General features: G+C 39.1%; 1 protein-coding gene across 1 annotated transcript; it reads right to left on the bottom strand.

The window, feature by feature from the left end:
- Window positions 1-6,306: 6,306 nt before the first annotated feature.
- LOC148725775 (glutathione S-transferase omega-1-like) lies at window positions 6,307-9,040 on the bottom strand. The gene is made up of 5 exons (XM_088730226.1): window positions 8,819-9,040; window positions 8,423-8,585; window positions 7,798-7,898; window positions 7,521-7,638; window positions 6,307-6,657 (listed from the first exon to the last, which is right to left on the bottom strand). The coding sequence occupies exons 1-5, from the start codon at window positions 8,906-8,908 to the stop codon at window positions 6,434-6,436; spliced, it is 696 nt and encodes a 231-aa protein (XP_088586352.1). The 5' UTR covers window positions 8,909-9,040; the 3' UTR covers window positions 6,307-6,433.
- Window positions 9,041-13,818: the final 4,778 nt, after the last annotated feature.

Below are 13,818 nucleotides of genomic sequence, written 5' to 3'. Positions count from 1 at the left end.
CACAGTGCTAGAGCTAGTTATTTTTCTCTCTCCTGGGAGGAAATTTCGCTACATTGCCTACAGACAACTGGCTCGCTGGGGTTATCTCGGCAAGAATGTAAGGGTCGCTCTGCCATCTAGTGCGGTACAAAAAATCCGAAGCACTTTTCCAGCTGATTTTGGAACTTCTTACACTGGATTAAAACCGCCAAACCTTTGACAGAAACAAAGGTACATGTAAATGCAGATCATAGTTATTCATGTCCTACAACACTAGCGGTTGTGCCTGTTCGAAAGGAAATACTTATATATATAGTGCTTTCCGAAGTATTATTATTGATAAACAAGTTGTAACGTAAAGATTTGCGAATGTATCCGGTATATATATATATATATAATAAGTTAAAAGGCCTCGAGCCAACGGTGACGCCGCGCCATGCAGAAGGATCCAAAAGGATTCACAGTCCAAACCTCGATAAATGGTAGGAGAAGTAGTGTGGCACACAAGGACGGACAACTTCGAGCGAAGGAAGACATATACTCAATAAAAAGTCTAAAAAGTTTAATAAAAAACGTTTCGGTCCGAGACCTTCATCAGTTGTAATACAATGACTTAAAAATTCCTTAAATAGATTTATATAGGGCGTGATGACACATATAACCAAACACAGTAAGTACTACGCGAAAAATTATCACTATAAAAAGAAATAGAAAAATTGTCGAATCCACTGAAAATGTAAAGGAACCAGCGTTGACTTTTCTCGTCAAAATTGGCTCGTCAAAATTGGCTCGTCAAAATTGGCTCGTCAAAATTGGCTCTTTTACTTGAACAAATTTAACCCATTGTCGCTTCAAATTTGCTTCTTTTGGAAATTTATGCATTGTATGCCCGGTTTTGCTTGCATTACTACAAAACTGGTCGACAATGACAATTATGATATCTAATATATTATTTAAATACTGATGAGGCTGACGAACCCGATAATTCGAAGTCTTAAGGGAAAGAAAAATAGTTCGAATTATCGGGGGTTCGAATTATAGGGGTCAAAAATAAATACGCAATTTTTACCCCTGCATAACTTTATTTACCCTATTTTCGCGATATTAGAGAACAGTTTGTACTCCCTGAAGGTATTTCAAATGTTTTCATCAACAAAACAGTTTTTTTTAAATTTCATAAGAACAAACAAAAAGCAGAACAGTGACCAATGTAAAAGGTGCTTAGCCTAAAAAGCTGTGAATTGCGAGCTGCCTCTGAGATTTGCGAATGTTTTTCTCGATGATGTAGGTGATCTGATTCATGTTTCCATGAATCTCGTCAGCTCCATCTGCAGCAAACAGACTATAGGACGAAAGAGTGTTGATAGCCTCGGTTATTTGTGCTCTTGTTGGCTTCTGTGGTCTCTCCTCGGAGTCATCATCGTCACTATCATCGTCTACTTCCATCACTGTGCTGTCACGTTCTCTCAATTCTTCTAATATTTCGTCATCACTTAACAGCGCACTTTCCGATGTCATAACGCCGTCATCTGCCTCAATGACATCTTCAGCTCTTGCTTCTGTCGGTGCCAGTTCCGTGTCTTTCTGTCTCAATGCATCGAAATCTTCTTCTAGGATTTTAAATGGTCATTTTCGTCAGCGATTGCGCTTTGTTGCTCTTTACCTCCGATGCCTCCCTTCCTAAAACAGTTGCAAATAGTATCCCTTGAAACCGTGTTCCAGGCCTGTGTCAGAAGGACCATTGCATCAAGAACGGTAATTTTTGGCATTGGCTTGTTCTTGTCGATCGCTTCAATAAATTTGCGCACACAACCAGACCTGTAGTGGGTTTTGGTTGACCGTATAACACCTTGATCCATGGGCTGGGTTTTGGATGTCGTATTTGGCGGCAAAAATACAAGATTGATCGCCTTTAAATTGTCGATTTGTGGGTGGGCGGGACAATTGTCAATAAACAAGGCAATCTTTCTCCCTTCACTCTCAAACTTCCGGTCCTGTTCTCGCACCCATTCTTCAAATAAGTCACTGTCCATTCAGCTCTTTTTCTGAGCGCGATACCTACAGGGCAAGTTTAACACGCCTGAAAAACACCGAGGCTTGACAGACTTTCCGATCACAAACATTGGGAGTTTTTCTCCTTCAGCGTTTACGGCGACCAACCCAGTTATGCGCTCTTTGCTGTGCTTTCCTCCAATGCATTTCTCACTTTTCAAGTGCAGCGATCTACTTGGCAAAGCTTTATAAAAAAGACCGAAGTCATCTGCATTGTAAATGTCTCGCAGTTCATAATTTGTAAGCAAAGTCGGAAAAGTTGTTTCTTGCTAAGATGCAGTCATATCTGCTGTGCATGATTTTGCTTCGCCCGAGACTGTTTTAAATGTAACACTGTGCCTATTCTACCAGCGGTCAAGCCAACCATTAGATGCTTTGAAATCTTCCATTCCCAGCTCTTCGGCATACTTTCTTGCTTTCTCTTTGAGTAAAGGGCCACCAACAGGTACGCCTTGATCTCTAACTCTGATGAACCACTTGTATAAGGCCTCATCCAAGTTATCACAAGTACTCGCTTTCAGCCGAAACTGAGTTCGATGACTCCCTCCTTCAAAGGCTTTTACAATCTTGTCCTTGTTCTTTAGCCATATTGAGATTGTATTCGGTGGTACTTTGAACTGAGCTGCAACATCTTTTTTGGCTTTACTTTTCTCAAGCAATTTCAAAGCTTCATATTTTTGACGAACACTTTTATTAGAATATTTTCTGCGTCCGGAAGAAGCAGATTCTGCCATTTTCTAGAGCACAGAAATACATGCCAATTAGCACCTCGGTAAAAAGCCTAAATTGAAAAAGGATACCGACAAAGTGATCCACTTCCGCTAAAAGTGTGATTTAGCGTGTATTGTTTACTCATATCGCGTCCTTGTCATTAGATGCATGCACTCAACTGCTAGATACTGGCTTTGAATTTACTAAATCAAGCTCTGCTTAAATAATGGTTTGCCCAAGGAATGTTGCTTCGCTTCAGATTAACTCCTACATAAACTTGGGGATATCACGACTACCAGGAAATCTGGAAACCAACAGTAATAGGAAACAGTAATGGAAACCAACAATAATAATAATAATAATCGACTTTATTTAAAGAGAGTATACACAGAACAGCTTGCGCTGATAAACCAGTGGCCCTCAAAACTAAAGTTAGTAAGTAATACATTCTAAGCCATAGAGATTAAAAATAGAACTAACTAGTCGAACAATGTAACTATTCAAAGATTCGGTACAATGAAATATATGAAGTTCATATATTTTGAACTGCGGTATTAGATAAGTATGATGCACGATCCTCGCAGTGGATAGCGCTATTTAAGCAATAGCGAAAATCAGACCTGAAAAAAATCAGGCCTGTACGGGATTCGAACCACTGACCTCTGCGATACTAGTGCAGCGCTCTACCAATTGAGCTAACAAGCCAACTGGGAGCAGGCCGTTAAGTTGATTCGTAATAAACCCGTGAAAGTGATAAATCAGATACAATGAAATATATGAAGTTCATATATTTTGAACTGCGGTATTAGATACGTATGATAATAAAACTAGATTATAATACAGCTTCAAAAGAATCAATGTCTCTACACTGGAATTTATAAAATAATTCATCAAATCATTCCTAAGAGAGGAGATGCTACGTTGTTTCCTAAGCTCATTTGGAAGACTATTCCATAGCTTAATACTACTAACTTGGAAAGACCTTCCTGCCTCAGTAGTATTTCGATACTTGGGACAGATTAGGTTATGCTGGCCATGCCTGGTCTCTCTACCAAGCAGGGAGTGATTTGTAGTTAAAGTACTTTCAATATACGTAGGGGATTCCCCATGCAGTGCCTTATAGATTAACACGCACTTTCTTATCTTGACTTCATCATAGAATGGAATCCAATTTAGTTTCTTAAAATTTTCCACAGTTCTTGATCTGATACCTGTACCTAATATTACACGCGCTGCACGTTTCTGCAACCGAAACACTCTCATGAGATCTTCCTTAGAACAATAGGTCCAAACTATACCACCATACATCATGACCGGCTTAATAAGGGCATTATAGAAGAGTAATCTTTCCTCAATGGGTAATAAGTACACAACTTTTTCAGTAGGCCAATTTTTTTGCTAAGCTTCTTACAAAGTTTATCTACATGTTCCTTAAAAGTTAGTTCTTGATCAATTGTAACCCCAAGCAGTTTCTGATGTATAACTTGCTCGATAGCTGTTCCATTTGCTTGCAACTTCAAACTAGGGTCAGCTACACGTGACTTGAGACGCTTGCCAGTTACCAGAATAGATTTGGTTTTCCCGGCATTTAAGACCATGCGATTTTGAGTAGACCATGCGCAAAGACTGTCAATGTCCTCCTGAAATTTTGCTTCAACTGCCGTTATCCCCAGAGTACAATGAGCACTAGAGGAAAAGTTAGTATCATCGGCATAAACATCCACAGTAGAGTTTGAGATCACTTGTGGGAGGTCATTGATGAAAGTCAGGAACAGCAAGGGGCCCAAAATACTTCCTTGTGGAACACCATGGGTGATACCTAGTGGGGATGAATTGCACCCATTTATATTAACATATTGTTGACGGTCAGCCAAGTAGCTCCGAAACAATTGTAGATTTCCATCATCGACACCATAGATCTTCAGTTTAGCAAGGAGAATATCATGATTTATCAGGTCAAAAGCTTTACTATAATCAATACACACAAGGCCAGTTACATTATTACAGTCAATATCAAAGAGGATCTGATCCAAGAGTCGAATAAGGGCAGTTTCAGTTGAATGATGCTTTCGCAACCCTGACTGTAATCCATACAGAAGGCCGTTTCTAGACAGGTGCGCGTACAATGAATCAATATTCAATCATTTAATTCAATCATAAATTTACAACTGATCAATAATGTGATCAACTGATCTCATTTTGTCCTCTCGTAGATCTTTGACAAAATGGGAAGTACCGAGATTGGACGATAATTTTGTTTATGAGAGTTAGAGCCTTGATTTTTAAAAATTGGTGTGACTTTTGCCATTTTCCACTTTGACGGAAAACTGTGAGTGGAAATACAATAGTTGATAAGGCTCGTAACCGAGCTGGCAATACCTGGCGCAGCAATTTTTAGCACTCGAATGCCAAGACTATCCGCTCCTGTCGCTTTGCTAGAAGGCATTTCCTGCAGCATTTTCATTCTTGAAAGAGAGTTCACAAAGCTGAAAGACTAAAATTGGATTTTTCGTCAACTCTTTAGGCACATGGATTTTCATCACATCGACATGTTAATAACTTTTATAAAGCACCGCACATACAGTAAAGGGATTAATGCAAAGAGAACTGTTTTACACAATTATCAAGGGATTAACGAGCTGTGAAATGTTCGAAACTGTTATTACATAAATATATATTCTAATTTCCGATAGCGTCTGTTCTTTTTCATTCAGCTGGTAACTTAACTTCGAATTATCGGGGTAAAATCCGACCTAAGGGAACAGAAATTACTTCGAATTAGCGGAGACTTCGAATTATCCGAGGTAAAATGACTGAGAAAAGTGGGGCAAAACCAAGGGAAATGAATTGTACTTCGAATTAGCGGGGACTTCGACTTATCCGAGTTCGAATTATCGGGGTCCAACTGTATCTTAAAAGAAATTTACATCAGCCCAGAATCTCAACAACGCCGCGGGAAAGAAGAAGGTAATCCCCCGGGGGGGTACTCCCTTATAAGGGCTTAATGGGGACGTGCGGCCAGCCAGGGTATGTTTTTCGAGATTTTTGTCTTAAACAGGGTATCTTTTCTTGGAAGATAAACTGCAAAAATTTTACATGCTCTAATTTTAATTAATATTGAATTCCGTTGATTTTGGCGTTGATACCAGGCAAATTAAATGTCTTAAACAGGGTATCAAAAATCGGAATTCTGTCTTAAACAGGGTAGGAAAATCAGCAATATATGTCTTAAACAGGGTCAGGGTATGAGGGGCCGCACCACACCTCCCCACCCAGAAATATATTGAGTACCCCCCCGGGGGTAATTCTTTCAAATAACCATCACAAAGTGGGTAAGATGGGCGTGTCTTCTTTAAGCCTGTAAAATGTACAATTGCCACCCTCCCAATTTTATGAAGGAATGGGGTGATTGTGTACTGGCTTCACCTTTTTTTTTTCCAACACGAATGTATGATTTATTTGCAATGATACACTGCAATGACTCAAATTATACGCAGGTCTTAACGTCACCGGTATACTAAGAGTATATTCTCATCCTTGTTACTATATAAAATATGTGATTGCTTTGTGTGACAGTTTTTATTTCTCTCGTATCGTGCACAGCTATGTGATCAGCGATATACACAAAATCTTTTGGCTTATTTTGAAAGAAATTATCAGAATCACGTTTTAGACTCTTCTTCCATGTTTTTCATTCCAGACCAATAAGCTGTGCATCTGGATTTTTCGCTTTGTAGAGTTCATAGAACTTTTTGTGCCATTCTGGCGGAAGAGTGCACTCCTTCACAGCAGGCACTTCACTCATGGCCATGCACCAAGCTGACAGCACTGGGAACCCCTTCAGTTGATCAGTTATTTGATAGAGCCGTTCAATCCATGGCCACATGAGGTAGTCTGCCATGCTGGGACTTGAACCTGTGACAAGAGGGAATGCATGCTTATTATGTTGTAAGCTTTCGGTTCGACCTTGTTGAGCTGCGTCATTGCTGTGCTTTGCGACGGCGATTAGCAGTGAAAATTATTATTATTATTATTATTATTATTATCATTATTACTATTATTATGTGTGATACTTTTCCCTTTTATTGTCAGTAATACTCAAAGTAACCAAAATCCCAGTTTTCCTTCTTTTGTTTCTATGGCCCTATATCCTGCCATGTGTCTAACATGTTTTAATGAAAAAATCTTCAAGCCTACTTCAGTGATAACTGAATTTTGTTTTATAAGGAGTAGACCATAAAAAATGGGATACTGATTGCTATTACCACTATATAAATATGCATGCTTTTTGCAAGTGCTGATTGGCTAGTTTGGAAGTGATTGGCAAATTCTATACACCTCTGAGGAGTTTAAGAGACAAAACTGTGAGTCGAGAGTTTAATTTCCAATCATTTATCCCTATTATTGACAAAGAGAAACTAATTCTTTCACCTTGGTGTCAGCAATATAGTGCCAGATGCAGATTAATAGAGATTGACCAGTGTCAGTTTAATTGGCTTTATTGCCTTTTTTCCAGAAGAATTATTTTTAATTCTGCCGAATCAGATTGGTCACTTGGCATTGCTAAATGTAGAAAACTTTGGACTTCATCTGAACATATCAGGAGATCTTTCAGCCACATTCAGAAATTGTCAGAAGGACTTCTGCAGTAAAGTTCAGAAGTTGCTGGATGATATTCCATTAGAAATTTAAAAAACTGAATATGGATATTCTAATCACAATCTCTTGACTTAACATAAAAAAAAAAGTTGTCAGGCACATTATATTCGATGACCCACCTCCAATAAATGTTTTTCCATTCAGTTCTTTTTCAAAGGAAGTTAGATGTTTATCAAGTTCTTCCAGTACTTCAGGACTATCGCCTCTCAGCATCTTTTTATAATAAGCAGGAATCAACTAAAAAGAAAAATATAAATATGCTATTCATTCCCAATAACTAAATTAAAAATTCTACCATCTGCCATATGTGTCATGTCCATTAGTCTTTCTTGGCTGTGTGATCCACTCATACTTAGTACCACAACATAAAATAGCTTTCATAAAGGTTAATCATACCTTGCTTCCCAGAACTTCAACCAGAATTCTCTGCTTGTGTTTTTCAACTAGATCTTTAGGAAATAATTGTTCCTTATCTGGATATAAATCCTCCAGAAATTCTAGGTAAACAAAATTTATAGAGTTAAAAGGCTCTCAAAAGAGTTCAGCTTAATAAAAAGTTAGAACTAAAAAGGACTTGCTCCTTAAACAATAGAGAGGATAAAAATGCCATACGCTGAGGCAGATCCAGGTGTGGTTCGGTCGAACCCCCTAAATTTTCCCTCAAAATGCTGGAAATCCTGTTTCCGAAGACCTAAGTTTCAGAATATCCCGGGGGAGCATGCCCTCGGACAATTCTCCGAACCCCCCTTGACTAAATCCTGGATCCGCCCCAGACGGATAATTACTTGACCTATCAGCTCATCTCTCTGAAAAGTTCCAAAAGTGTTATGAAGTGGCTAGAGTTTCTATGAGAGCTTTAAAGTTTCCTACAATTTTTCGGCAAACCAAATGTGGATCTCTTTTCAATCGGCTCTGCAATCATACCGGAAAGTGAGACGAGAATCGTGCTTCTTTTATCGTCTTTCTTGTCAAGTAAACATTAAAGATTGCAACAACAACAACAACAAAACATTTTACCTACCGCAGCATATCGCAGATTCATAAAGAACCTTTCCATCAGGCAGCTCGATCACCGGGACAGCTCCAGCTGGATTCATTTCGAAGAACCATTCTGGTTTATCCATCAAATTGACGTTCACACATTCGTACTCGATTCCTTTTGCTGCTAACACAAGTCGCGTTCTCTGCGAAATAAAACTGGGATGAATACAATGCAAAACACAAGAAGCAATCAAAATGATGGCTTATTTAGGAAGCTTTCTAGAATGTGCCGAACGATAAAAAGAAAAACAAGCACTCAACAAGAAAATAAAAGCACGACGATGAGCTGCGCAGGTAAACAAGTGAATGAAACTGATGTTAAAGAAACATGCAAAGCAACTACGAGCTAAGATGCCTTCGACATGATGCACTTTACCTGTGCAAATGGGCAGAATCTCATACTGTAAAGGCGTAGGTGGTCGCCTTTCAGCGCCGGCTTTTCAGATCCTTTCGAAAAGTGAGCCATTTCTCCACGTAACAAGTCAAATAGAGCAGCAAAATCTAGCTACCCTGACATCTATATATATTCCCCTGACACCTGGATGGAGCTATAAATTTTTTGCACTGTCATGCTGCTTCAACAGCCTTCATCTCGAGTCACGCTTATTCAGTTGAGTCACGTTGTATTATTAGATATAACTAAATATAATTTGAATATATCAACAAAGTTGAAATGGTAAATTGGCCACCGTTACGGTTATAAAAGCTGAAGTTTCGAGCGTTAGCCCTTCGTCGGAGCGAGCGAACTAAATATAGGCGGTTTGCAACCAATCTCTAGAGACACATGCAGGTAACAATGGTGAAAGGAACAAATCCTGGTGGACGAACAGAAGGAGCTAATGAGATATCTATTGTTTACGTCCACCAACATGGCGTCGATGACGTAACGTGCAAACCACCCATAACTAACTAGATATAACTATTTATTGGAAGTAGTGTTTAAGCCTATTTTTAAAATTTTGGAAATATTTCTTATGCTACACGGTAATTTGTTCCAAATAATAGCCCCATGGATGCAAAATGAGTTTTTAAATTTCTGGGTCTTAGCAAAGGGCGGACGAACTGGGGCGGATCCAGGGGTGGTTCGAGTGGTTTGGTCGAACCTCCTAAATTTTCCCTCAGAACGCTGGAAATCATGTTTCCGAAGACCTAATTTTCAAAATCTTGGACCCCTCAGAAGGGGAACAATTCTCCGAACCCCCCTTGACTAAATCCTGGATCCGCCCCAGGACGAAGTTTGTCTTTATTACGGGTGTTATAGGAATGTATACTGCTAGCGTGGCTGAATTCGTTGAGAAGATAAGCTGGAGCTAAACCATGCAGGCACTTGAAAACAAGAATACATACGTACATTAGATTTAGTTTTACGTACTTTAGATTTAGTTTTACGTACATTAGATTTTAATAGTTTTACGTACATTAGATTTAGATACACTAATGGATAATGGATGCAAGTGCTGTCATCTTTGTAATTCATAGATACATTTGTCATACTGTAAATATTGATATCATTTATCACTACTTACGCTTATATTTAAATATTTTTACCTTAATTTATATTTATTTATCTTATGTCCCCTAATTAGCACAGGTTTCTAACCTAAGCTAGGAGGTTCTTTAGACACCTTAATAAAGTTTCATCATCATCATCATCTTGAAGATCTCTGCGAGACTGTAGCGATGGCCAACTAAATATAGTTGGTTATATCAACTAAGTTGAAATTGTAAATTGGCCACCGTAACGAATAAAAGAGCTTAGCTTTTTTATTCGTTACGGTGGCCAATTTACAATTTCAACTTAGTTGATATAGCCAATTACCTTGTTACCCCCACCGACGCAGCACCACAGTTTCTTTAGAAACTTTCAGCCTTTATTCAACTAAATATAGATTTGATTTCATGTGATTCAATCTTACGTTGCTCAATAATCCTCGCGGCTGGCAATTGAAGTTTGTCAAGATAATCTAGGTTCATCTTACCCGACTACACCAAATCACAGAGCAGTAATCAAAAAGAGGAAGAATCATGCTGTTATATAGTGTTCTACAGGCCTCTATATTCAGTCGAGTCGAGTGTCGCAATGCGTTGGTGGGATCGAACGAAAATGGCCCCTGCGGTGCATCATGTTAACAGTGGCTAAAATAGAAAAACTTTTATATTGTAGACAAAGAAGTTTCGAGTGCCACACTTCTAGTCTTCGTTCCACACGACTAGACGCGAACTAAGCCAAAGGGTTTATTAAGATAAACCAATCTTATCCGGAGGCTTCGAAGGACGCTCCGGAAATTTCCGAAGACCTCCCAAAGATTTCTGATTCAACCTTATCTGGAATGCTCTCCCTGCTAATATCAGAGACTTTCCCAACATAACCCTCAGTTTTCAACTGAATGAGCCGAAGATCTAAGATAAGATTGCTAGGTGTCTTTAAAATAATATTTTGTAAAAACAATTAGGACCCAGTCTCTATACTAATAAATAGGTACTTTGACCAGAATGTGTGATCACATCCTAATCTTTATCATTTTTCAAATATTGTCACGTTTACGGATACGAACTCTAATCTTTTTACTTATGTAACTCTTTCATCTTTTAGCACAAAGACACTAAGAAACTTTCAATGACTGTCTATTAAATTTGTTAGCGTGCTTTGTTTGATTCTATTCCGTGACTAGCGAATATCCGCTCAAAGTTAACTACACAAAGCATTGTTCATTTTTATTTCCCCTACGTCAAAGTGTAAGAACTAAATTCGCCTTCTATTAGCACGTAGTTCAGTCGCGAGGAGTCATTGTAGCGAAACCATTTCGGAGCCGAACGGAGTTTCGGAGTTCTCTACCCCGGAGTCAAGATCCGATGTGATTTACGCCTGTAATATTTCTCATTTTTATCATTTCTAGTTTCGCCCTATTCGTTTATTCGTAGCCTTTCGGTTTTCCTTATATCGAAGCTCCATGTACCCGTTGTATAGTTTTTACCGCCTGTGCTGTACAAAGACTGCCAGCTTAAGTGAATAAAGAGTTGATGCTGCTACTCGTCTAAAGTTCATCACTGTGGTTATACTGGCGAACTCCGCTGCACAACACCACGTGTCTGCGGCATTGGGAACGCGACAAATATCAATCAATCAATCAATCAACCAACTTTATTAATGTGTCAAACTCTTCTAGCTGGCCACAAGTGGCCTACTAATCGGTGACACCTAGTTAATAAAATCTATATAAAGCTTAAGGTTACATTTGATAATATTTACAGCAGAATATTTACTATAAAAGTTTCAGTAATAGCGTTAAAATATTAAATCTGTATATAAAATAAATAATAATGATAACAATAAAATGGTTTACAATGTAATATAATTAATCTAAAAGTAAGCGAAAGATTAACTTAAGTAGAGTCTCAAGTGTTACACAGGTAACAATTTGAACATTTGTTCTCAACTAGACTTGAAAAAAGGTCCTTCTTTCTGATTCGTGTTTTAAAGGCCGATAATGAGGCTAGGGCCCTATCCTCAGACAGTTTGGACCATAAGAGTGGTCCACCGTATCTAATGGAGTGTAATGTATCTAAATATGTGCAGTACTTTCTGACTTTAATCAAATAAATACTGATAAAAACAACTTGTCTGCGTCCTCGTTCTGTTTTTAAACTTTTTTCTTCAATAGCAATGGCTGACCTGCGAGCAAGCTTTCCCGGCGGCTTGAGGTAGGGTGGGGAACGCGTGAACGCTTATTTAAATTCTTTCCATTCCTTTTTACCCATCCAAATCCGCGAGGGAACTTGCTCGGAGGCCAACAATTAGCTAGAATTCTTCATTTTCCACCCTGTGACTTTTCAGTGTCTTCTTAAGCCATTCAGCTGTATAGCAGTAATTATATTCTAATTCGCCACTCCGCTCAAATGAATAAAAACATTTATCATGCAATAAGCAACCACAATTGGGGTGTGTCAACACGAGCCGTGTGCGACCCCCTTTAATATGCTTTCATCAACAAAATGAATAGGAATGATACGAAAAATAGAATGAAAACTCGGAAATGTAAAAATACAGCAAGAAAAACACCCTACAAAACAATCTAAACTATGTTTGTATAATAAATGATTCCGTAAACGTGCTAAACTTTTCATATGGCAGCGTGCAAAAACTACGTTTAAGAGAAACTCTTATTCACTGGGTATTTAATTTAGAGGGCTTCAGGACGGTCGTGAGACGCGAATAGGTATAAACGACCACAACTCAAACATTTATAGCCTACCGCTAATGAAGCAATTGTAACAGCATACCATGTAACACCCTAAAGTAAGGGTAAATGATAAATATATTTATCTTAAAGGATCCCTTCCAACCACAATACCCTGCGCGCCTCTATTATTGTTTTGATGCCAGCAGCGTGAGTCAAATAGAAAGAACAATAAATTTGGAACGCGATTGAGGAAATTCAAGACCTCAGTGAGGCAAATGTACTCGGATGAATGAGGATTTCTTTCCACTTCACGACTTGTCCAGTACCGGATGGCAGAGAAAATGGCGGATTTCACATATCGCGCGCGCAATGCATTGTGGTTGGAAGGGATCCTTTAAGCTCCTGTCGTTTTAATAAATTTGAGCTCGTGTCGTACGTCAGTTGAAATTCCGTTGTAGGTGGCTACCGAGTGGAAGTCACCATACTCTCACCCTTCATGCATTCGCGACATGAGAATTTTAAGCCTGCGAGCAGGTCTTGATTAGTAGCTCTGCAGGACGCGCGTTTATCCGCCCGCAGGAAGATTGGAAACGAGTCGGGGTGAGGTTCGCCAGGCGTTTGGCGTTAAATATCAGTTCTAGATCATTTTCAGACCTCTCGCGGGCTTGCGTTGTTCGAGGCCTCTCACTTGCCCGCGGATGAGAACAGGCGCGAGCCAAGCGCTGATAACGACGCTGAGAATTCACTTCAACTTAACAAAACAATAGCTACTTTATTCACTCTTCTTTTCTTCTGTATTTTTTTTTGTGAAACATTTTTTTCTAACGTGTTCTTCACTTCATGCCAAAGCGTCAGTCACTCGCCAACTGTCACAGTTGCCTTTTAAAGTGCTACTGAAACGTAATTTTCATATCCGAGATTTTTGCAATATAATAGAGTTTGAACGTTATTTGCAAACGCTGTGTTCTTTTCTTGGGCCAACGCATACCGGAAAGTACATTTTTAAGCATTCGAAGTTGACCGGCTGAGATCAAAATTGGCGGCCATCTTGGCGCGGCCAAAACAGCCCTGTGACGTCACTGGTTGTGTACCTCTGTGAAAGAAGGGTAAAAGCATGGAGTGTGGCTTGCATGTTGGGAGCCCGAAAAAGAGGATTTCGGGCAAAATGCCATCCTCGTCTTATTCATCGGCGGCC

This window comes from Stylophora pistillata, chromosome 8 (genome assembly GCF_964205215.1).
Source record: "Stylophora pistillata chromosome 8, jaStyPist1.2, whole genome shotgun sequence".
Classification (NCBI taxonomy): Eukaryota; Metazoa; Cnidaria; class Anthozoa; order Scleractinia; family Pocilloporidae; genus Stylophora; species Stylophora pistillata.
The sequence above is the reverse complement of the archived record's forward strand: the minus strand, read 5'-3'. Positions and strand labels throughout refer to the sequence as shown.